At 42.7% G+C, this 25,954-nt stretch overlaps 1 protein-coding gene across 3 annotated transcripts in view; it reads right to left on the minus strand.

The window, feature by feature from the left end:
- Positions 1–1,366: 1,366 nt before the first annotated feature.
- Positions 1,367–25,954, minus strand: part of ARMH4 (armadillo like helical domain containing 4) — an 81,249-nt gene continuing 56,661 nt past the window's right edge. For 2 of the 3 annotated variants that reach the window (XM_087728129.1, XM_087728114.1), the window contains 3 exons: positions 14,904–14,935; positions 7,837–7,971; positions 1,367–5,912 (listed from right to left, as the gene is read on the minus strand). In XM_087728129.1, the coding sequence (XP_087584255.1) occupies positions 5,844–5,912; positions 7,837–7,971; positions 14,904–14,935 (236 nt within the window). In that variant the 3' untranslated portion in view covers positions 1,367–5,843. Of the gene's footprint in view, positions 5,913–7,836; positions 7,972–11,711; positions 12,082–14,903; positions 14,936–25,954 lie in introns of those variants that run through there. The other variant, XM_087728121.1, reaches the window with a different exon arrangement.

The following is a 25,954-nucleotide window of genomic DNA, read 5'->3' on the forward strand; positions in this document are numbered from 1 at the left end:
GATTGTCAAGCTCAGCATCTTAGCCACTGAGCCATCATGTCTCTTTTTTTTGGTAGCTCCTTGATTAAGGTACTGTTTTGTGCTTGTTTGTCTACTTATTTGTCTCTTTAGCAATAGCAATAGCAGTTAGACTTATATACCGCTTCATAGGGCTTTCAGCCCTCTCTAAGCGGTTTACAGAGTCAGCATATTGCCCGCAACAACAATCCGGGTCCTCATTTTACCCACCTCGGAAGGATAGAAGGCTGAGTCAACCCTGAGCCGGTGAGATTTGAACAGCCGAACTGCAGAACTGCAGTCAGCTGAAGTAGCCTGCAATGCTGCATTTAACCACTGTGCCACCTCGGCTCTTATTTAGTAATTCCTCTATTTATAATATTGTTAGGATGTACTATTGTTAGGCTTTCCTAAGGTATTACGCAGAAAACAATAATATCCTATTCAAGGAATTACCAAGGAGAAGACCACATCCCCACCAGCACTGAGAGGACATGCTCCTTTACGGAAACAAAGAGCAAACCCCACACTCACTAGCACTGACAATGTTACCTAGTCAGGTAATGAAATGTGTGCAAGAAAACAAAGAAGATCAGATCACCAAGACTCTTGCAGCTCAACTCTAAATGACATATATTCACAGCAGGCAGTGATTTCAGATTAGATTTTCATCCTCGCTTTCTGCTGCTGCAACTCTAATCACTGTACATGCATCCTGCCAATATATGAAATTTAAAGATGCATTTTATGCCGCACGTGTTTAAGCACAGCTTTCCTTAAACAAACATTCCTTGCACTTGAAAACTTCCCTCCTTTATCCTTTACTCCTTGCTCTTTGAAGCCAAGATGAATACCTTTCCCTGCTGCTTTCAGCTTTGCTCTGCCAGCCACCTCTAGCAAAAACAAAGTTTGATCCCCTGGGATTGCCTCTTCCCCAAACAGTCCAGCTGTGGTCATTATGAAAGCCTGGATGTCCATCATCCAGAGGGGCCGAAAAATGGCACCACAGTGTTTTAAGAGTAGCCAGGAGGGAACCTGATTCTCTTTTGGTCGTTAAAAGCAAAGGTATTTCCAGACGTCTTTTCTTCCAATTAGGAGAACTTCATAGCAAGCCAAAGTGCAGAGCCAAAGTGCAGAAAATCAGAAAATCATCACCCAGAACTAATCACTTGTTCATTAATGTGTTCCTCAGACAAGGCCGTGATAAATCAAATGTTCCCAGGAAAAGAAGCCCATTTTTTTTAATCTTTCCTACATTTTTTATCTGCCGCTAATCATTTATGCCCACATGGCTGCTGGATAGGTTTTTTTTTTTTAACAAGCAACACTGTTTTGTTTTCTTTATGCGCAATATTCCTGACAGGACACATTTAATGGCCAAGTGCTTCAAAACTTTATTGGCTTGCCCTCACAACAACCCTGTGAGGTAGGTCTCTTATTCCTACCCAAAAGATGAAGAATTGGGTTGACCAAAGTGACTCACCAAAGGCCCTAAGCGGCATTCCCCAACCTGGTACACTCCAACTGTTTAGGCACATCGTGACATCGCCATAGCTTCCACTGGACAGCTCGGATTTTGGACTACCACTCTTCATCCCAACCAACACATTTACACATCCAGAGGGTTCCAGGTTGTGGAAGGCTGGTCTATAACTAGAATGCAGGACTAGGAGTCCTGAGATGCACCTCAAGCTCTACCCTCTATCTACTTTGCACTATATTCCTCTTCCTAGTTGCTTTTTTTCAGAATCCAGTTCTACACAGGTTAGAATGCTAACAAGACAAACGCAAAATATTTCTCTTCGAGCCCTGAAATCTCCAGGGGTATTTTTCCCAAATTCAAAAGCAATTCCAGTTTTAGCCAGCTTTTTGTGTTGTGAGATGCAGGAAGACTGAGCCTGCATGGAAGAGAAATCGCCTGGCATGTAATGGGGCTCAGTTTCTATCCCTGCCTTAACTAAAGCCCCGTCTATCCTTGGGCTCTAGTTAAGGGCTCAAGGGACCTCTTGCTGGCTAAAGCAATCAAAGCTGAGTTAAACATCCAAACTCTTACGCTTGGCATCTAGTATCACTCCCTTTCCTATTGGAATGCCCTGCATTTTGAGACATTCTATGCCTTCTGGGGGTGAATCAGGAAGAGAGGGATCAGTCCCAAGCTCTGGCCTGTGACATTTGGGGCCTGCCATATCTGATCCAGCAAAAAGAGCCATTAGAGAAACTGCAAGGGGCAGAACTGTTCTTCTTGGACTGGCTGCTTCGACTCTGCTGTAGTGAGCCATTGGGTGGGAGGAGAACATGCACTAGAAGATACAGAGAGGGCTTGCCTGAACTGGCAGGCATGGAGAGGAGGAGGCAAAGAGTGTCTCTATTTTATTTTATGGGCATTCTTGAAAAAAAGTTACCTTGACAGATCGAGGATAGAAGTTTCGATTCCGTGAATTTATGGTTTTATTAGAGTTGGGGGGAGGGGGAGAATTGGAAGCATCCAAAATATGATCTTTCATCTTTAGTCTAGAGCAGTGATGTCAAACTCAATTTTACTGAGGGCTGCATCAGAGTTATATTTGACTTCGGGGAATGGGTGAGCCTGGCCAGCTTGATGTCACTCATGTCAGGGGCACCTGTGGTGGCCTGGGCAAGACTAGGGGGACAACGGCCTCCTGCCGCCCTCTGCCAGTAAAAACAGAGCTCAGAAGGGCCACATGCCTCCTGAGCTCTGTTTTTAGCCGTGTCTGCCTCCAGCCCTCTCCCAGCGAAAAAGGAGCTCGTAAGGGTTGCATGCTCCCCCTGAGCTCTGTTTTCAGTTGCGACGGCCTCCTGCAGCCTTCTGCTAGCAAAAATGGATCTCAGAAAGAGTGTGCGGCCCTCCTGAGCTCCATTTTCACTGGCAGAGGCACCGCGGGCTGGTCCTTCACTGTTTCCAGAGTGGCCCTGTGGGCCAGATCTAAGCGCCCCACAGGCCAGATCCAGTCCACTGGCTTTGAGTTTGACACCCCTGGTCTAGAGCACCTCATCCATTCTGTTGCTTCTGAATCATCTTTGTCATCTCTATCATCTCAACGTCATGCTATGGCCTTCAGCCCTTGCCAGATCAAAAAAGGCAGCCCAACATATTATGTGCTACACATCACATTGTAGCCCTTGTTGGCACATCATTGGTCTTGGGAGCTTCTGGTTTGGGCATCCATGGTCCCAGTTTGCTGTTCCTTGCAGCCATATTGCTTTGTTTACAATTGGCTGGAAGTCTTAGGACCCCCTTGTCTACAGTTTTGGGATACTATGCTAGGAAGCCACTCTTACTAAGACATTTCCTGTTTATGTAGTGTGTGTGTGTGTGTGTCTGTGTGTTTTCTACAAAAATAGTGTTTAATATCCTTAAGATAACAAATCGCTCTCTATGGACTAGAAGCCTGAAATTAGAGACACATCAACTGTTTTCGTACTTCTTTCCTGCTTACCTGCTATTTACTTTGTGGTGTACTGCTACTCTGAACTCCTTTTTTCTCACCTTCACATAACCCTAAGGAGGGTCATTAAAGAAATATCCTCCAAAACGTTTTGGAAGATCAAATTGAAACCCTACATAGAGGATGTATTTACACATACTTCCATCAGGTAAAGTGATGAGACAATGATTCCCAAAACATTGGAGCCAAAGAGGCAAAGCATTTTGGTAAAATTAAGTTAGAGTATATCAGAAACGGCAATCACTTAATTGTTAATAAAGCTAAAGATTTCTTGTTATAGCTTTCATTTCATTCTCTATCTTTTGGAAAAAAAAAGGCCAGAACTCAGCAGAAGGTTGTTTGTTTAGTATGCAGAAATTCTGGCTTTAGCCAATATTGCTGAGTGTGACCTCTTCCTGAAACCCCTAACAGTTGTAGTAGCTCAGGGTGGATAATAATTGGGAGTAGTAACCAAAGGTCTAGCTTAATACACGCCTCTTGTCTTTTAATGGAAAGCAAGACAAGAGCTCTTTACTAGTTGAGTTAACTGGTGTTGGAAAAACTCCAAGTCAGAAGCACATTTTTATTCCCAAGGAAGTTGAACAATTAATTAGACCAGCCTTCCCCACCTCTAACTCCCTCCAGATTGTATAGAAATATTCCTATCATCCCCATTGAGTAGGAAGAATGGGAATGATTATCTGACTCAAGTGGAGAGGATCCAATAAATCAGACTAGGTTAGGCAATGCGTTGGCTAGTTTGCATATTTGGAATTCTGAACATCTTGGAGGGAGCTCCCTTGAAATGGCTACTAGAGGCTCGCCTATTTTCAAAACAGCTTCTGCTGTGGACACGGCCAATGAGGATAGTTCTTATTATGCTCCACAAAATGTGGTGCCCAATTGGATCTTTTCTTTCCTAAGCCAATAGATACATTTTTTTCCAAAAAAAGAAAAAAGAAAGAAAAAGAAATGACATGCGGCCACCATGTTTATTTTCCAAGAACAGAAATGAAAATATCTATTGAATCTAGAGTTATTTTTGTAAAAAAATAGAACGCTAGAGGGTGGTTCCACAGAATGCCAGCTTTCACTGGAAGTGCTAAATGAAAAGGAAGTGAAATGGGGCAGGGTGCTTTATGGAAGCAAAGACGTATACGGAACTGTCAGTCTTATTTATTTATTTATTTATTTTATTTGGAAATTTTATATTGCTACCCACTCACTCACAGGTGACTCCACGCAGCTATATACGTTTTCCAAATAAATAAATAGGGCTGAATAACTTTGCTCAATACCCAAGCAGCTGCAAAAGAACATGCGCCCGAGCTCTTGGCTTTTCTCTGAGTGCACAAAAAGTATACTCTAAATTTTTAACCCAGATCAAAAAGTGCTTTGCCTCAAGGTGTCAGGAATTTGGGCACCACTGTCACACATTTACCTGCATTTACCACTGGCTCATTGCCATCATTTGCTGACTACAGCACCAAGTAATGATCTCTCCCAGATCAAATGTACATGGACCACTTCCATATCACTTTGGGAACATTGCAGACAGTAGAGAGGCTCTTAGCTGTGGGAGCTGAGTAAATAGTCATGTGAAGTATGCCATGCATATGTCACAATTGCTTAGTACTTTGATCTTTATGGGTCCCCCACTGAGCTCATGAAAGCACTCTCCTTCCCTCTCCCCACTGTTCTTCCACTCCCACTTGTTTCACAATGAACAAAACAAAACACATGTCTCTTGGGTATGTAACTATCTAGTTTGGCCCTAAGCATAATACACTATATATACATGACGTGCTTGTTCATTGTATTCTACCTACATAGTTACTATCCTGTTTATGAGGTGGACTGCTTCTAGATGACCCATTTGTTAATTAAACACAGCCAATTATTTTCAAAACCATGAACTTCAGCTCAGGAAATCCCACATCTTAGAAGAGGCATCCTAGTGGGAGATTGACAGGCATTATTTGGGTTAAAAAAAAAATCCTCCTCCCCAAGACAATATGGGAAAGGATGACATTTTGACTGCTACCATCAAAATGAAAATTAAAACTTTAGGACCATTATTATCATTCAGCCTGCCTTGTCCCCCACTCTTAGTGGAGTCTTTGTTAGTTTCATCCTTAAAAACATGCAGTGCAATGGAAATGAAGTTGCACAAATGCATGGTGGTTTTTTTTTTTTTTAAAGGCTGCAACATGCAGTGAGTGGGATGTGTTTGGCCATGTGTGTTTCTCCTTTTGGGGACCGGTTGTGTAAAGCAACACAGCCATGTGAATGCACAACAGGGGCTGGGATGCAGCAGAAAGACTTTTTTTTAAACTTGCAAACCTCCCTTTGCAAACAAAGTAAGTCACTGGAGAACATGATGTAGCTTTGCAGCCGGATTCAAAATTCATCTTCAGAGCTGTCTGCTAAAAGCATCACCCGGTCTTGCATGCTGTTGAATTCTCTCTGCTAGTTGGGGTGAAGAGTGAAAAAGAGAGACAAAAAGAAGAAGAAGAAAAAGAACAACATCAGCTACAAGGAAGACAAGAAGGAAGACATTGTTTATTTCTTCCCTGCCTTGAAATATTCAGCTACTGCAGCTTTCTTCAACCTACTTTCTTCCACATATGCTGGACTTCAGCATCTCCAAAGAGCTAAAGTCCAATGAATCTGGAAGACACCAGATAGAAGAACACCGGGTTAGTTATAAACTTGGAGCAGATCGAGAGTAGAATCATCAAGACCAAAGCAATTTCTCTGTAAAAATAGGATAGGTTAAGTACATTGACATATAGTGGAAATACACCAAGGGGAGGAGGAGTGGGATAGAAGAAAGATGGATAGAGAGGGCGGGAGAGAGGATGGGAGGGAGGGTGAGAAGGAAGGAGGGAGTGGATCGGGAGAGAGGAGTGGTAGAGGGGGAGGGGAAGTAGGGTAGAGGGGGATGATGGAGGGAAGATAGAAAGTTGGAGGGGGGTGGAAGAAAGAGGTGTACAGATAGTGGAAGAGGTATATTGGGTTTCTATTTTTTGGGGTATTGTTGACAAGAGGAATTGCTGCGATTATTGTTTAATGTTGTATGGCTCCGGCTATGCACACTATATACCGGTATGTGAGTGTATGAAAATGAAAAAATGGAAAATAAAAACCTTTTACAGATTAAAAAAAAAGACCAAAGCAGGTGCCTTGTAGATATTTGGGATAACTCGCCCAATCTCAAAAGCTAGCAAATGCAAAACAATATAACAGATCAAACAATAAGTTCATTCTTATCGAAATAAGATGATGGGTTTAATTACCCTGCAGCTTTTACCAAGGTGTAAGGTTGTAAGCCGATTACAGCTGATTTGATTTGGGGTTAACATGCATGGCACTGGGTTGCTCTGGGATGCAGATTTCACTCTGCAGGATTCATCCTAAGTTGAATACTAATAAAATATTGTGTCTTTTCATTAATGAGGCTGGAGTACAACCAGGTCTGGGACTTACATGGTACCCTGAGTTCTTCCTTTTCCTTAGAGGAAAAAAACGTCCATCTCTTGTTATCACAAAGATTTGGCCAAAAAGATTATGATCTATTGGGATGTCATTGATTTTTAAAAAATCCTCGTCTAAAAAGGTTAAGAAAATGTGACTCAGTTACACCAAAACACTACAGAATTCAAAATAAGCGGAAAGACAACATTAATTCTACATCACCTACAAACTAATGTGTGCATGTCCCAATTTTTATATTTTTGGGGGGGCTGAGACTGGATTTCCAGTGTCATTCTATCATGAAGTATTCTCCAACTTAGTGTGTTTCAGATATACTATCTGAACCACTAAGCCAAGATGATGGAAATTGTGGCTGAACACTTCTGGGTTGGGAAAGTCTGTATTTAATCATGCTTTGTGTGTCTGTATATGTGTGTGTGTGCCTTTGGGTCAGTTTTTGACTCCAAGCAAAGGTGGCGAAGTTTTCCAGAATTGGTTTGCCATTGCCTCCTGTCTGGGGCTGAGAGAGTATGACTGGCCTAAGTACACCCAATCTTCTGGTTTCTAGCTTGGTGCTTTCACCACTACACCAAACTAGCTCTCTTCTAATAATGCATCTTACAAATCTAATTTCTCTCACATAAAGCCAATGTATTCTCTTTTTAGCAGAAACACAGCCTATGTGGCCACAGGAATAAACTTTGATTGCCTCAAAGGAAAGGACTGATACAAAAACAGTAAATGGATACTTGCTTTAAGCCATTCTTCATTCATGTCAAAAACACAAACTGCAAATTATAGGCATTTAACAGCTTTAAGTCCCTGCCTGTTAATTTGAAAGATAAGACAGCCTTTTTCAAGAGCAAGCAATCATTTGAGAACTCGAGCAGTTTCACAGCATTTAAAGAATACCAACCTTTCGCTTATGTCTTTTAAAGCCATTTCTGCGACGGCGGTTCATGATCTTGATGCTATAAAGTGCTCCCAGGATGAAAAGGGCTCCAGCAATGCCTACACCCACTGGGACCAGCATCCCAGACATGTATCCTGCCTAAGGAAGGAAGGATGGAAGGAGAATTGCAAGTAAACCTCAGGTCAAGCTGGATTTTTATTATGCTTATAATTATTTGGCCACTATTATACATGTTGCAGACCTCAAACAAGATGTTGCAGAGATGTTTCCAACTGTTAGCAATCAAGCTGCGACTTTGCTCTGCTGTCATTTAAACATAGAAAGTAATACTTAAGTTCTTAGTTGTAACTCTGGCTCTATCTTGTTTTAACCTTTTTACATCGCATACTCTTGATTATGTAATTTTACAATCTTACTACTGTGATTTTTTTTTTAGTTTTATGGTACATTATATGTTTTGAAGGAACCCAATGGCTCAGTGGCTAAGATGCTGAGCTTATTGATCAGAAAGGTTGGTAGTTTGACAGTTCAAATCCCTCGCACCGCGTAATGAAGTGAGCTCCCGTTACTTGTTCCAGCTTCTGCCAACCTAATGTTTCGACTCAAGGTTGACTCATCCTTCCGAGATCAGTAAAATGAGGACCCAGATTGTTGGGGCAATATGCTGACTCTGTAAACCACTTAGAGAGGGCTGTAAAGTTCTATGAAGCAGTGTATAAGTGCTGTTGCTATTGCTTTTACTAGTGACCATTGCTGTGTTATAGGGCAAAGAACTGAAGAACACACACCAAGTTCTCACTACGCTCTATCTAAAATAATGAACAGCAGTGGGCCAGAAGTATTAGGGATACTGACACACAATATATTCAACATATATAGCAGTGAACCCAATACATTTCCTCAGTACATCCTTGAAGAAATATGTTGTTTTTTTTCCTTCCAAAAGCTTTTGAAAATTAATTTTCTTTTCATGATCTCAAATTTTAACATTATAGAAGGGAGAGGTAAAATGTCACCTGTCTTTTGTTCTGCAACTGGAATAATTTTTGGGGAAAGAATCTGGTGTTTTACAAGTTGCTTTTTCCCCCAAGGCAAAACAACCTAAACTTTTAAGCATTTACGACTGTTTGTGTTTCTTTTAGGGTGACATTAATTAGAGCAGCTTTCGGCATAAAAAAACAGATAACTAAGGATAAAAATGAATGCTGATCATGTACCATAAAACAAAACTGTATTAACAGTAGAATAAAATTAAAACAAAAGAATAATAAGAGTAATAAACTTACGGATCAATGTCTCACTTTATGAGAAGCATTGAAATGAATTTTGCTGATACTGAAGAAACACTAAGCTTAAAATAAAGGCAGAAACACTGCATAGTCCCGTTGCAAACAAATATTTGATTTAATGTCTTGGATTTTATGCTTATTTTCTCAATTCATCCATGCTAGAAGTGGGTGGTTGCACCTAATATTTAGGAATAGGAGAAAAACAATGTGAATATAAAACTGGTTCTTCCTAAGGCATATTTTTGCCATGTTGATTATCTGTTGGACTGGTAGATAGAAGTACCAATATAGCAAAAGCTGGTTTAGGCTGAAAGTTTTGCCCCACTATTTATTCTCACCCTCATTCTTTAGGGCAAGGGGAGGAGATAAATACTCCTTAATTAGGCTTAAGTCTAACTAGCCAGGGGGTTTGTTCCAGATTGTGGGTAAAAACAAATTAAAGATGGCACATGTACGACATCCATATAAAAACTAGACGAGTTTCCATTACACCATTGTAGCTACCACCGTGCCTTTTTTAATCATTCCCTGTAGATTAGGTTGGAAGGCCTTCTAGCCCAACCCCCTGCTCAAGCAGGAAACCCCTATACCATTTCAGACTTGGCTGTCCTGTTGTGTCTCAGGTGTCAATCAGCAAAGGATCTGGGTCCTCATTGGTTAAACGCATGGAGCGTTCTGGCAGGAGAATTACGGTTTCTAATTGGTTGCCGGGTTGACAGCTGCCATATAAAAAGCTGTCAACCCGAAGTAGTTGAGTTCTGTTAGTTCTGGTTTACAATAAACATCTTCTGATTGACTTGCCTCCTGCCTCAGCTCGTGATTCCTTGTTCAGGAATACACAAAACTGGTGACGAAGGTGGGATACTAAGTTCCCTCAGATCAGTGGCTAACGAGTGAGAGACTGCTACAGAATGGTGACTATGCCTACATTCACGCCGTTTAACGCAGATAAAGAATCATGGGAGGCTTTTGTAAATGGTTCGAATGCTTCCTAATGGCAAATGATCTGGCTGAAGTGACTAGCGATAGGAAGAAAGGGTATTTCCTTAGTGCCTGTGGGCCAGAGATGTTTGGGACAGCACGAGCCCTGTCAGCACCTATGTCAGTCAATACAGTGCCGTGGGAGCTTCTTTTGACTAGATTAAAAAATCACTACGCTTCGGCCCTGTCAAAGATCACTAGAAGACATGCTTTTAGGCAGTGTCTCCAAAGAGAGGGAGAATCGATCAATCAATATATGGCCATGCTTCGCAGAGAAGCTATCAATTGTGAATTCCCTGTGTTAGATGACGCGCTACTAGAGCAGTTTGTGTGTGGGCTTAGGGACTTGCATCTACAGCGGAGGTTGTTGGCCCATTCTGAAATCACCCTCCAAATAGCAGTCGATGAGGCCAAAGCTGCTGAAATGGCTGAGAGATTGACAGTTCAAATTCAGCGCTACTTGACAGCAGCTTCCTTAGGACCGAAATCGGCTGCCGTCAACCAACAGGGTAGTCCTGAGGAAGAGGTAGATGAAGACTCTGAGGGAATCGACTGCCTCAAGACGCGATCTGCCAGAAGGCCGCAGGAGGGTTGCCTAAATTGCGGAGGCAATCATCACAGATCAAATTGCCGTTTTAAATCTGCCGTATGCAGACGCTGAGGACGGAAGGGCCACTTGGCCAGCGTTTGCTGTGCTTCCACGCCCGCTCCCAGCCAGGCAGGGGTCAACTACAGAGAGAAGTACACTAGGCAAACCGGGAAGCCAAAGACATCCTGCTCCGCTATTGATGACGACCGGCCACAAGAAGCGTGGGATGTGTGATCCACAGGAGAGCTTCCTCGAGAGGAACCGGCATACCTTTCGGACTACACATGCGCAATCCAGGAGGAAAGTAGTGTTGTGTCTCAGGTGTCAATCAGCTAAGTATCTGGGTCCTCATTGGTTAAAACACATGGAGCGTTCTGGCGGGAGAATTACGGTTTCTAATTGGTTGCCGGGTTGACAGCTGCCATATAAAAAGCTGTCAACCCAAAGTAGTTCAGTTCTGTTAGTTCTGGTTTACAATAAGCATCTTCTGGTTGACTTGCCTCCCGCCTCAGCTCATGATTCCTTGTTCAGGAATACACAAAATCTCTTCTTCAAAACCCCCACTGTTGGAGGACAGGCTATTTCAAGAGCCCGGGTCAGTTATGTGAGCAGGAGTGTCCACAGAGTAGGGTCAAAAAGTCAAGATGGCAGCTTTGAGAGTGCCATTGAAGCTTTGCCTGTTTTTTTTTTTTAAAGTGTGTCGCAAACATGGAATGCAATTTAAAAAGGCAAATCTTCAATGATACTGTTGTAGCCGCCATCTTGATTTTTTGACCTTACTCTGTGGACACTCCTAAAGGTGATCGTATCACTAGTTGATGTGCTATATTTGAGGGGTATTTTGGAGTCTTTAATGGGATGAAATGAGGCTGTCAAAAATATATTCCTTATTCTCCAGTCAGAGAAAGAAAAATAAGGCTGAAGTTTCAGGAAAACTTTATTATTTAGTTTGACAAAGCAACCAATTTTTTTTAATGCTGATTTGTCTTCCAAATTTTGGATGTACCTGATCTTGGGTATGATCTGGCAAACACCACAGTTGTTAAGCAAATATATATGGTCATTAAGCAAACCCATTGTTCACTATGGACAGTTTTGCTGAAGACCAGAAACAAAAGCCTATTTTCAGTAAAACCATCATAAAAAACATAGTCACATGACCAAGGATGCTGCAAATGACCAATTGCCAAGAGCCTAACATGTGGTCATGTGACCATTGGGGTGGGAAACTTTAGAACGGGACCGTAAGTACACTACCCTTGGGGAGGCCTGCTATAACTTCAAACCATTGCTAAGCAACTGATTATAATCAAAGAAATATCTATACCTACATAAGCCCATAAAGAGGTAGAAGGCATAGGGCGTGACCTTGGAGGACAGGAGGAAGAGCTGTTAGAAGGGAAACAATCAGATAAGAGGTCACTGTGTCCTGTCCAAAATACAACACTGAAAAAAAGTCTCCAACAAATAAATCTTTGCCTGATTCGCCCAAAGATAAGAAGGTTCAGAGGAGAAGCTTATTTAGACTTAATTTGATTTAAAGGATTCTATTACTATAGCTGTTACAATGTGGGGCTGATCTATATGGCATTGATAGCTTAGTCTGGTCTACCTTATAGGACTGACAGTGGAGTTTCATGGATTCACAAAGCAGAAGTCAGCAGGGAGGAAAGGAAAGAGAAACAAATAGGTGAGGCTGTGTATACTGACGGGTCTAGCCCAATTCTGAACAATTAAACAAGGTCTCTTTACAGATTAATCAACCTTCATCAGCCTAGTATCCACAAGGTGTCTCAGGCCTATAGGTCAAATATTCCATTGATTTCTAACCACACTGGCTGAAAATCCTAAGAGTGACATATCAACTTATTCAGGAATACAACACACAGATGATGTGTTGCATTTTGTCCATTGAAATGATAGGGCACTGCTTCTACATTTGTAAATGCATTTATGCTGATGCATTTCTAGATATTCTTATATGTAATCTTCTTCAGATATTCCTGCCCTCTAAGGGTAGGAAGGTGTGAGTGCAGAAGGGCTGTTTGCGAGTGATATCCTGGCCATTAAGCATTCTCCACAAGGACATAGTCATATCTGGATCCTTGGCTATTTTTAGATTCATATGGAAATGATCACAGTCAGTGGCCTGAAGTGCTTGGGAATGTGTAAGTATTTCTCCTCAACCTGCTGCCATTCATATGTATGTAACCTAAAGGCCCACAAGATAGCCTGCTTATCCAAATTTTAATGATAATTCATCTAGCATCTGCAGATTCAGTGGGTTTCGACTTAACCCAAGCAAGACTGAGTGGCTGTGAGTGTTTGGACTTTCTGGAAACAAGGTTTTTCCATCTGGATGAGGTGGATGGAGTAGCATTGCTCCAGATGGACCCAGTACACAATCTAGGGATCCTCCTAGACTCATGGCTCCTGCTCAAAGAGTAGTTGGCAGCCAGGCCTAGGACAGTCATTGCAGATTTTTCAGGTGGTGAGCCAGTTGTGATCATTGCTGAACTGGGAGGCTCTGGTCACAGTATCCCATGCCCTCATGTTGGGATTGTTGTTTGGATTACTGCAACATGGTCTTCTTGGGGTTGTCCCTAAAGAGCAGTTTATCATATGTGGGAATACCCTGCATCTGTTGCAGACCACATCCTCACTTTTGATAACCCGTGCAGTAAAGCACTGCTAAAGCACTGTAAAACACTCAAATTTCAGTTCCTAGTTACGACTTGAAAAACAGGCTTTGCTTCCTTCTGGGAAGGAACATGCACTGCCCTGCCCTTGTTTCTGGAGATATGGAGATGCTACATGCAAAGTGTTCAAATGACTTTACCTCCCCACAAAGGAATTGTAAAACCCAAATGAGGATTCCTGCATCTCACAGCTCTCTCCCCCTGTGGATTCTGGCATGGGAAACCTACTTAAAATAAATGTATCAGCTATACAATATTTAGGTACACATTGCATATTGAGAAGACTGTAGAATGGCAAGGCTCCAAATATATAAGCAGTAAATCCTCAGGGTGATTAGCAGAATTGGGACATACACAGTATTTCCACACAATATTCTGCTTCTACTAATTTTTAGAGAAGAAAGTAGAATCCAGGACCTGTAGCAAAAATTACTCAGTACTCAGGAAGAAAAAGGCTGGGTATGATAGACCAAAACAGTCTTCCCTTCAAAATGTGTTGGAACTATAAATCTCAGAATTCTATAACACTCATAATCCAGAAGATGCCATTATAAAAATGGGATCCAAGGCTTGAGAACCACAAATGACCACAGGACTCCAGTAAGACAGCACATGTACCTTGATCCCATCACATAGCGACGTGCAATGAAATAATGATGCACATGACACCATCTATGGAGATTCATGGTCATCATTCAACTCATAAAACAACTGTGCTCTCTGCTACCCACCCAGAAAGCATCTGAGTCTTATCAAAAGCTATGAATTAAAACAGGGATGCCCAATCCCTGGGCTGTGGCCCACTGCTTGGTCATGGCCTTTTCAGAACCGGGCCACATGAGAGGCAGGCCGGTGCAAACGTGCAGCTCCACTCATGTGAGTGGTGCCCCAAAGGTTTCTCTTCTCTCTTGCATGAGTGGAGCTGCATGCGCGTACGTACTGGCCCACCACTCATGCAGCCTGGTTCCCCTCTGCCCCCACGAGTGGGCCACCAAGTCACCTTCTCCCTAGGCTGCAAAGGTGGAGCGATGACAACAGAGGCTGAGTGGGATAAGCACGCTGTGCTCAGCTTTGCTGACTTATCAAGGCTACCTGTGCAAGACACCTGATCCACTTTTGGAGTGTCAAGCAGCCTCGGTGAGTGAAGGAGCACGAGACTAAGCCCCCCAAAGCCTTCTCTTCCTTGTGCCAAAAGCTTTTGCAAATGGGCAAAGGGCTTTGGGGGAGCGATTTCGCACTGCTTGAGGCCTTCCATCCCTTTGCAAACCCTTTTGGCACGGAGAAGCCTGAAGGAATGAGGGACCGCATCCCAAAGTATTCTCTCTTGTGTGAGTGGAGCTGCATGGCCCTGTTCCCCTCTTCCACCACCCCCGCCCCCAAGCTGGGCTGCCAAACCGCAAAGGTTGGGGACCACTGGATTAAAAGGTCATCTCTCCATAGTGGATTTCTAAAAAATAAAAATAAAAATTACAGTGCATTTTAAAATAAATTATACTGAGAAGAGTTCCCTACCTTGTCTTTCAGTTTTTCCATCCAGCTTCTCACTAGAAAATTAACAACATAAAATTAATTGCAATCAAAAGTCACTGAACATTATAGTAGCATAAAGCCAACATTAGCCCAATTTTGCAGAGGATTAGAAGCTTCCCAACATCTGGAGAGCTTTCTCCATGGTAGAGTACAGATAGTCCTTGACTTACAACTGTTCATTTAGTGACAGTTCAAACAGCGCAGTCTTTCTAGAATCCCCATGGTCATGTGATTTACATTTGGATGCTTGACAACTGGTTCATATTTATGACGGTTGCAGTGTCCTACGGTCATGTGATCTTTCTTTTCGCGACCTTCTGCCAAGCAAAGTCAACGGGGAGGCCAGATTCACTTAACAACCGTGCTACTAATTTAACAGCCAAAGTGACTCACTAAACAAATGAGTTAAAAACTCATTTAGCAAATTTCTCATTTAGCAACATAAATTCTGGGCTCAATTGTCGTCATAGGCCAAGGACTCCCTGCATATACAATGGCCCCAAAGGCAGTGAACTGAGCAGCCCCGCCCAAGACTTCAGTGTGTGGACAAAACCCTTTCTGAGACAAGCTTAAAACTTCCCGATGGTGGATTGGATGACCACCAATAGCTCCTGGGTGAATATCTCCACCCCATAGTCTCTTCTTTGAATCCTTGAACAGGCACCTAAACAAATCAATGTAAGAATCACAATGAGGTGGTGAAGAACATACTATAATAACATAACTATGCAAAATATAGTTTGCTTAATTCTTGCGGTGCTTTTAGAATTATGCCCACAGTTGACTAGCAGCTTTCCTGCTGCAATATAAGTGATCGCTATGCTGCAGTTACAGTACGTTTAAAATGGGCTTTTGCGCATTTTGCAAGCAAAATAACGATCTGGGATTTGAACCAAGGCCAATCCAGTTCAGAGCTAGCTAGAAAACTACCCTGACACTGCTTTCTGTAAGGATTTGCAAAAAAAAAAAAAAAGTATCCTCAGTATGATGACTCAGCAGAAATGGCTTTGTTAAACCTACTGATGCCAAGAGACTATTAAGTTATTAAGAGTTGTTGTCCTTGATATCTGCAGTTGCAAGTTTCAGTGAATAAACAGACTTATATCCAAGTTCCAGAGTATAATTGAAAGCAAGAGTCCCTAACCAATTCTCTGGAAGCATCTCTAAACCTGCAACTGATTGTCTATTGTGTAACCGACCCAAGTAGGCAACCCGTGACCCATCAGGTTATTGTTTCAGATGCGTCATCGTTTCAGAAATATTTACTTAACCTAAACAAAATGATAGAATTACCATAGGGAGCCCCCCCCCCAAAAAAAGCAGTGGGAATGGGGGCGATTTCTGATTTCTTGCCAGCTTCCCCACTGACTTTGCTTGCAGGGAGAAAGTCAATGGGAAAGCCAGCAGGAAAGGTCGCAAGCTGCTCGGGTAGGTCTGCCTCACTTGCACACACTGACCAGGGCCACTTCTGCAGCCTCGTGCACCCACCCCAATCCATACCGCACCCGTGTGCAAATTCCCCAATCTGGGCTGCGCTATGGCACACCCTCCCTGATCCTTGCCGTGCCTCTTATGCAACCTTTTACTTCCTTCATACAGATCCTTCCTACAGAGAGATTGAAAACAGTGTTCTCCAGCAGGGTTGACAGGGGATATTTATCCTGCCTAAACCATGCTCAGTGCCTTTCAAAGAATCACTGAGGTCGCCTCTGACTCCTCTCTTAATTTCTTTAGGAAGTTGTGTCAAGCACTGGGGAAATCAGGAGATTCAGGCAGTTCAAATGAGTATAAAGATTTATTGCAAGCTTAAGCTCTCTACCAGAATCTAACCAACTGACAGTTAAGAGAAATGAGCAGCATTCAAGGTGGACTGGACTTAAGACCTCTTATGGGAATGCAGGGACTCATGACTTATGACGCGTTTGACCCTTCCTTCAGGCTCAGTCTGGCCATCTCCTACAAGTTGTTTATTACTTATTTCTTTGGAGTTAAGGTTTTTCCAAAAGACAAGCTATATTAAACTGGGAGATTTTCCTTCCACTCTGGACAAAAAAACCCTCTCAGTAAGTTTATGGCATAACAAGAGCAGCTTTAATTTTTGACAAACACCAAAAGGGGGAATGAACTGTTGATTTAGGAAAGTTAAGGTGCTAGATGGACTTGAAAGAATATTTTCTGCGGGGTGCATAAAAATTTATAAAACAGTATAGGAAGTCTTTGAAACTACTTGTAAGAGATCCTCCTGTGGGAAAATTTTGTTGATTGGAAAATAAACTGATGACCAGAGGGGACCTGAAGGGGAGAACCAAAGATTATTCTTGAAGGAAAAGAGACACATTAACACAATGGAACAATACTATTGGACTATAGAAGAAATAAGGCTGTTTCGGAACAATTTACTGAGAGGTTGCTTGCAAGACCAAGTGATACTATAGCAGAGGATGTACAAGATCAACAAATTTTATTGGATAAAACAGAAAACTGACAGGGATTTAAAGTTTTAAAAAATGTTGATTAGGAAAATGATATGGAAAAAGATATGGATCTCAATATGGATTTAAAAATGCTAGACCGTGAGACCAGTATGGGAAACAATGCCAAAATGGATTTATCAATAAAACCAGCTGATGTAGGATGCAACCAAGAGGAGTGTGGCAGGATGGCTCATTGGTATTCCTGCCATGGGCAGGGGGTTGGACTAGAAGACCTCCAAGGTCCCTTCTAGTACTATCATTCCATGACTCTATGCCCTAATAATCAAGGAGGAAATAAAATAATAAAGCAGAAGAGTGAGTTGGAAAGCATTCTTACTTTGGATTTATCAAAGGGACGTGTGGAACCCCCCCCCCCCAAAAAAAAATCCTGAAAAGAGATAAAAAGTAATTGTTCAAGCTATGCTTTGAAGAAGATAAAGAGAAAGTGATAAGAAATCATCTTGTGATGGGAAGATTTACAAAGTGAACCAGCTGAATAAGAGTTAAAATACATATGTCTTGTCACTTTTCTTCTTTTCTTCATTTTTAATATTTTTCTTAGCTTGGATTAGTTTGTTATCTTTTTATTTATAAACTTTAATCAAATTATTGAGGGGGGGGGAATGATGATGGCATAGCCATGGCTGAGTATAGCAGTGCTGAAGCAGCCATAATCTTTTCTAATTCCAATCCCACAGGAACAATGGATCACAGATGTTGGTGTTCTGACCCAGACTTCCTTAGAAAGCAAGACCAAAGTCTTAGTCCTCTTTTTTAAAATTATTTTATTTATATGACTATGAATTCCTTTCATTCACAGTCATCAAGGCTTTAGTAAACAGCCTTTCAGAGGAAAGTTTATCCACACGCACTTTATCTCATTTAGAGTACTGCCAGATAACTACCATATTTTTCAGAGTATAAGATGGACTGGAGTAAAAGACGCAGCAAGATTTTTAAGAGGGAATTTTTTTTAAAAAAAGATTGTGCTCTGCAGACCTCCCAAAAACTTGTTTGTCAAAAAGGGGCATGCATAGCCTTTAGGCGGCTTGTAGAGTGCTCCTTGGGGCTGGGGGGGCAAAAATGAGAAAAAAACAGCCCATTTTTCTCAAAAACGGGCTCATTTTTTGTCAAAAAAGGACATGCATAGCCTTGGAGGCTTATAGAGTGCTCCTGGGGGCTGGGGGGCCAAAAACAAGCAAAAAATGGCCCATTGTTCGCTCATTTTTGCCCTCCCCAGCCCCTAGGAGCTCTCTGGAAATCTTCTAAAGGCTATGCATGGCCATTTTTGCAAAGGCAGCAGGGTTTCAGGAGGTCAAAAATACTGTATTCAATGTATAAGACGCACACAGATTTTCACCCTCTTTTGGGGGGGGGGAAAGGTGCAGCTTATATTCTGAAAAATACAGTAGTTTCCAAACATAGGGCAAAGCAAAACATGGCACAGAGTCTCCTATACTCACAAACAGAACTTTCTGGACCAAATGAATGAATTGTTTCCTGCAAAAGCTCACTCCCCATTCGTTCCTCTTTTGTTTCCTATGGGATGGGCCAATCACCCAAAAGGTGTGGCTTTACTCTTAAGTCGACTCTGCTTTCTTAGTTGTTCTTGTCTTCTGGCAGCTCTGCATATGCGCACACTGGGAACAGGCTCCACCTGCTCTTCTGCCTCACTGCTGTCTAACTCCCTCTCTGCCTCCAACGCAGATCCCTCATCTGAGCTTCCCTCAACCCCCAGAACTGGCCCATGTTCCTCCCCAACATCATCTCTGGCCGCCGATGGGCCACAACAATTGAATGCATTGTGTATGTTAGTCTGTTTCTTGTTGTTGCTTTGTGAAGCACCTTTCGTCCAGTTGCAGGTTACAAACAAGGTGTTTGTGTATATAGATATGTTAGGTATACAATATAGGCTATGGCATGTAACTGTTTCACTATATTCTACATTGCTTAGACCAGGGATGTCAAACTCAATTTCATTGAGGGCAGCATCTGGGTTGCGCTTGACCTTAGGGGGGCTGGGGTGGGTGTGACCAGCTCGACGTCACTCGGATCAGGGGTGCCAGAGCCTCCTGCAACCCTCTGCCAGTAAAAATGGAGCTCAGGAGGGTCGCATTTTTGTTGACAGAAGCACTGCGGGCCAGATCTGGCCACCGAGCCTTGAGTTTGACACCCCTGGCTTAGATCTTTCTTTAGCTAAGATTCTGATATTTGGAATAGTTTCAGACAAGGGCTATACCAGTAGTGGATTCCTACCGGTTCTGACTGGTTCAGCCAAACCAGCAGCAATCCAGGCCTGCCATGCCCCCAAACTGGTTCTGCAGGCAGCGGCATAAGTGACGCCATCTTGTTTTTCACTTCTGCGCATGCACAGAACATTTTTTATTGCATCAAGTAGGCACGCACAGCATGTACACAAGCAAACACTAGTGCCTGCTGGAACCCACCCCTAGGCTGTACAGGCAATCAGGGAACTGAAATTACAAAGATTTGAATCATTGTGTGCAAACTGAGCCATTGTGTAAATTTGTTTAATAAAATAATAAAGAAAAACCATTGAGGGAGGTGGATATGTTTAGCTTTTAGAAAAGTTGACAGGATATGCAATAATACTGTTCAAATATCTGACTTGGTGCCACAGTTTATTCTCCATTGACTGAATGGAAGATACACAATAACAGAATTACGTTACAGGAAACAGATTCCAACTGAATTGTAGAGAGAGAGAAATCCTAAAAGTAAGAACAGGTCAACAGTAAAACCAATGAGTAACCGGTGATGGCGTTCCAAAGAGGTCAGGGAGCCTTTAATCCACATTCCTCCACTAAACAAAGGGTTAGTCTTGATGGTGTAAATAAATCCTTCTAACTTCACGACTGTGATTTTACATCAGAGAGCCTGAGAAACTTAATTTAGCCTGGAAGAAAAACAGAAGAAGCTAATGCTTCATGTCCCAGTTTCTGTTCCATAAAGAAAGCAGCTTTTTTTTCCCTTTTATGAAATAAGATGACAGGATCTCAGCCACTTTAAAAGGCTGAAATCCTAGAGGTGATGTTTTCCCTCTAACAGCATCCTTAGGGCTGAGAAGGCTATATCGGATTGATTTTTCCTTGGCACTTATGAACCTGCAGACAAGAAAGAAGCCATCCCTCAGCATCCTTCTGGTTTCAGAGTGACCATTTGGTAGCACTGTTCCAATATTTGAGAGGCTGCCACAAAGAAGAGGGGTCAATTTATTTTCCAAAGCACCCGAAGGCAAGACAAGAAACAATGGATGGAAACCAATCAAGGAGATAAGCTACCTAGAACTAAGGCGATATTTCCTGACAGTTAGAATAATTAATCAGACTTGCCTCCAGAGGTTGTGGGTGCTGCATCACTGGTGGCTTTTAAGAAGAGACTAGACAGCCATTTGTCTGGAATGGCACAGGGGCGTGATGGCAAACCTATGGCAGACATGCCAGAGGTGGCACACAGAGCCCTCTGTGGGCACGTGCCATCTCCAGCTGATCTTTAGGTTTCTGGGGCTCCGGCACACGCAAAGACCAACTGGCCAGCGTGCATGCGTGCACCGGAAACTAGAAGAGCGTGCACCGGAAACTAGAAGAGCAGGTGGCTGGTGCGCATGTCATCTGCGCATATGTGCACCGGCCAGCTGGTCTTCAAGTTTTCGGGGCTCTGGCGTGCACAAAGACTATCTGGCCGGCGCGCATGCATGCACCGGAAACCAGAATACCAAGTGGCTTCACCGGCCAGCTGGTCTTTGAGTTTCAGGGGCTACAGGTTGCGCGCATTCCAGTTTGGGCACTCAACGCCAAAAAGGTTCTCCATCACTGGTATAGGGTTTCCTGCTTGGGGTTGGAATAGAAGACCTCAAAGGTCCCTTTCAAATCTGTTGTTTTGTTATTATTCTGACCAGTTCTACACTGGATTACTCTGTCCCTTTTCCAGCAGCTCATTGGGAAGAAAGGAAGTAGAAGAGAACAGGAAACGAAACAAAAGGGAAGAAAGAATAATGACAGCAATCATTTTCTTTTAGCTTTGCTTGTTTTTTTGCCATTCAATCCCTAATATATTTACCCTACCTCAGTTTCCAGGAAATATACCGTATTTTCCGGAGTATAAGATGCAGCTTTTCCCCTCAAAAAAGAGGCTGAAAATCTGGGTGCGTCTCCTGAAGCCCCGCCCCCTTCACCAAAATGGCCATGCAGAGCCTGTAGAAGGCTATCAGAGAGCTCCTGGGGACTGCAAGCCCCCTAAAGGCTACTCATGCCTTTTTTGGGGGAAAAAACAGGTCCATTTTTGGGAGGTTTGCAGTGCAAACCCCTTTTTTAAATGTGCCTCTCCAAAACCTTGGTGCATCTTATACTCCGATGCATATTACACTCCGAAAAATACGGTAGCCCATAATACCTAGTATTCTCCATCTCCCCTTTAAAGATGGAGCAGTTCGGGTGGGGTGGGGGAATAGGCACCAAACTTAATTCAGAGTATCTCCTATTTACATCCTTTCCCTCTGTCTCTAGTGCATTTAAATAAGTCTGCATTTTTCATAGTGCCCTCAAAATAGTATTATTCTCTAAAACAGCTTTGCAGCCCACTGTACTGCAGCCCCCTTAAGCAGCTTGTCAGTCTGGTTTCCTGGGGGATATTTTTCCCGTTCTCCCACTGATTATTTGAGAAAGCTGGAGGAGAGTAATTTTTCTATCGACTTGTGCTTTGTCAATTCTTCATATTGCTAATTGCCTAATTAGACACTCCAGCAGGGTTAAAGCATCTTTAATGGAGTTCTGCATCCCCTTCCTCTCCCAGCTGAAAGTCTTCTTTTTTTGAGTGAAAGTTGTCTATTTTATAATTGGGTTGGAATTGGGCAGCTAAAAGAGAGTTCATGTGCTCTTGCAAGGTGCCTGAGTCACAGGTATGCATTTCCATTATGCAATCAGCAATTTAGCTATTACTAGACAACCCATGCTCCAGTGGGCCATTGTTTCAGAAAATATTTCCTTATCTTAAGACCGTGAGTGGGCAAAAAGCAATGAGAGCAGGAGTGACTTTCAACTTCCTACCCTATTGAATTTCCTTATAAGAATCTGGCAACATCAGAAAGATCCATCTTTTTTTTCTTCCTTCCTTCCTTCCTTCCTTCCCTTCCCTTCCTTCCCTGTTCCTTCCTTCCTCAATCCCTGGCTCTCTTCCTTCCACCATTCCTTCATTCCTTCTCTCCCTCCTCATTCCTTCCATCCCTGCCGCCTTCCCTCTCCTCTTCCCTCCCCTTTCCTCTCTCCCTAACATTTCTTCCTTCCTTTCTTCTTTCCTCCCTCTCTCGACTTCCTGCCACCTTCCCCATTGTGGGAAGCCTGCAGCAGGTGTAGAACAAGAAACATTAAGTTGTAGGGGACCCTGAGGTTCAACTAATACATGATGCAGAACATTCACAATTCTAATTTTCTTGCTTTTTTAAATTTCAAAGCAGCCACACAAGGCTGTTACTTGGATTGTAGGAATAATTATGATGAGATTCAATTGTTTCCTCCCTCAAATGCTTCCCAGTCTAGATGGCATTTGCTGCAAAATGGAATGGAGGTTAATATACCCGTATTTAAAGCTGCAGATTTCTGTGAGACTAAATGGGTGAGAAGTTGATTCCCAGAAGAGAAGCAGCATAGGAGACAAGACTTAAACCCTTTCTCTTGCAGATCATCTACCCAGATAAGTTATTGACACCTTCAAATTAGTAGCTTTGAAGTAAACATAAACGATATATATTCACTCATCTCTACATAAATGATTCTGATCAAATAACAGCCTCATGTCTAGCTTGGATTAAAATATCATTGTGCCTGTATTTTCCATCATGTGCTCACCACAAAAATAATATGCCTCCACTGGGGTGGGTTCCTGCCAGTTCTAACCTCTTCTATAGAAGAGGTTCCACAAATCTACAGTGCCATTTTGAACCGGTTCCAACTCCCTCCCCCCGCCCGTCCGCACATCATCAAGATGAAGAGCAAGGGAAGAAATTCTGGGAGTTGAAGTCCACAAGTTTTAAAGCTGTCAACTTTGAACATCCCTGGGGGTATTTTTCTAAAGGGTTAGGGGTGCAAGTGTCTTGTAACTTGACAGCTTTAAGACTTGCGTGCTTTAAATGCCAAAGTTTCTGAGCTAACATTTTGGTTGCTAAGCAAGAGTGTTGTTAAGTGAGTTTCACTACATTTTACAAGTTGGCCACGCACACCCAGTCACATGGCTGGCAAGCCACTCCCACCCAGTCACATGGCCAGCAAGCCATTCCCACAAAGCAGGCCACACCTGCAGAAGAGGTTCTAAGAAATTTTGAAACCCACCACTGGCCTCCACTCAAATATTTCAAAGGCTTAACATCTAGTAGTACCTCTATGCCCCAGCTCCTGCCAACTTAGCAGTTCAAAAGCATGCAAATGCAGCTAGATAAATAAGTACCACTTCGGTGGGAAGATAACTGAGTTCCATGCACCTGAGCATATAGTCATGCTGGCCACATGACCATGGAAGCATCTTTGAACAACACTGGCTTCCTCAGGTAGGAAATGGAGATGAGCACACATACACACAGAGACACACAGACAGACGCACGCACACACACACACACACACACACACACACACAAAAGTCAGACACAAGTGGACAAGAGAATCTTGTACTTTTTTTGTTATTTAAGATACACAAATCTTAAATGGACTCAAGCTTTATACCCAAACATGGTAAATACCAACCCTTTTGAAAAATAGCTTTTTTTTTAAGCATCTCAGAGGTAGGGCTACTTTATGGAATTTGGGAGCTCCCCTTACACATAGTGCAAGATTAACATGGTACATGGAAGTGGAGGTAGAAAAGAAAAGAAGGGGAAGAAACAATGTAGTTTAGAAAAAATCAATAAACTTTTTGTGCAGAAAACATGATTTGGAAACAGAATAGTGCATTTACCATGCAATATAAAACATTACTTAGGAGAATGGCTTATTTGACTCAAACTAGCCACTGGCTAACATGGAGCCTTTGGTGAATTTGTCTCACCCATCCACCTCCCAATCCTCAGGGCAATCTTCCCATTATCTAATATGGAGCTGCTTTAGCCAATACGTAGACCTCCCCTTTCAAAAACTCTTGGCCTGGGATGAAGATTGGTGGCGGGGGTGGCAGCAGGGTCAAGCTGTCACAGCCTTCACATCCTGGGCTGGTGATAAGGGCTATGCACACTTTTCCAGGCAGGTTATTTGCTCCACAGGATGCTTTCTGGGAAAAGAATGCAGCTGTGCTGTGATGTCCCCAGTTGGCCTTGTGCTAAGTTTTGTAGTCCTTCTATTTTGAAGTAGAGGCCCTTGGGTTCCTACTGTGACAGGTGAAGCGAAACAAACAATTACATTTTTTAAGATTGCTAAGTCTGTTGATCAGTCCAGCTAACTGCATGATTTCCCTTCAACTCACAAAGCCTCTTGGAAACCGAAGTGGCCAGAGCTGTCGGGAAGTACAAGGACTCAAAATTTATTTTCAGCTAAACAGGAGGAGGAGGAAACCTCAGGACTTGTATAGGAAGACACGTATATATTAGCTTACTGCAGAGGTAGCTAAATCAGGAAAACAGCTGATGTTTGCTCCTCATCCTTCTGCATCTGGACTGGCCCCATGGACACTAAGCCTGGATCTCGCCTAGTGGGGAACTGGGTTAACATTACTCCTGAACTGCAGCACTGTGTAAATCAAAGGAGGGGGATGCAGAGTGTGTGAATCAGGGATGGGTTCTGGCCGTCACTACTGCTGGTTCGTTCGTGGGTGCACCGCGCAGTGCAATAAAAATTGTTCTGCACATGCCAAAAGGAAAAAAAACAAGATAGCGCCGCTTATGGCACCGCCCAGAGAACCGGTTCGGGGGCATGGCCCAGGCTGCCAAACCACTATCAGCTCAGCCAAACAGGTCTGAGCTGGTAGGAACCCACCACTGGTGCAAATGAACAGGAGAGAAGCAGCAGCCCAAACAGGGTAGATTACATCCTTAATTCAGGGAGTATCTGAGTAATATGGTACCAAATTTACAGAGGATAGCACTGTATTTAGAGCAAATGGCAGCATTTATAAAACTATAGATATACAGTACCTACATACTCTCTACACGTACTCTTTGGTACACATTCCCTTTTACTCAGAATAACTTATACATTACATTCTACTCATCCTATCTAGGCCATTCATGCAGTGTCAGCTTATCTGTATTTCAACAGAGCCTTATGATTTATTTAATTTTTTTTAACCCCACTATTATTTTTGGTCAACTGAAGCCAACATACATACCTAATGTCCCTGTCTCCTATTTTCCACATAGCAACCACCATGTGATGAGCTGGGCTCAGAGAGAGACCTGGCCCAAAGTCATCCAATTGGCTTTCATGCCTAGGGGAGAATTAGAACTCAGCTTTCCTTGGTTTCTAACCTGGTACCTCAGCCTCTACACAGGTGTTTTGGCAATTTTAAGAAGTGTGGGCTCCAATACCAATATTTTTTTTAAAAAAAAAAACCCACCATGCT

This window comes from Thamnophis sirtalis, unplaced genomic scaffold (genome assembly GCF_051295495.1).
Source record: "Thamnophis sirtalis isolate CommonGarterSnake01/CBP01778 unplaced genomic scaffold, rThaSir2_p1.2 scaffold_1, whole genome shotgun sequence".
Taxonomy (NCBI): domain Eukaryota; kingdom Metazoa; phylum Chordata; class Lepidosauria; order Squamata; family Natricidae; genus Thamnophis; species Thamnophis sirtalis.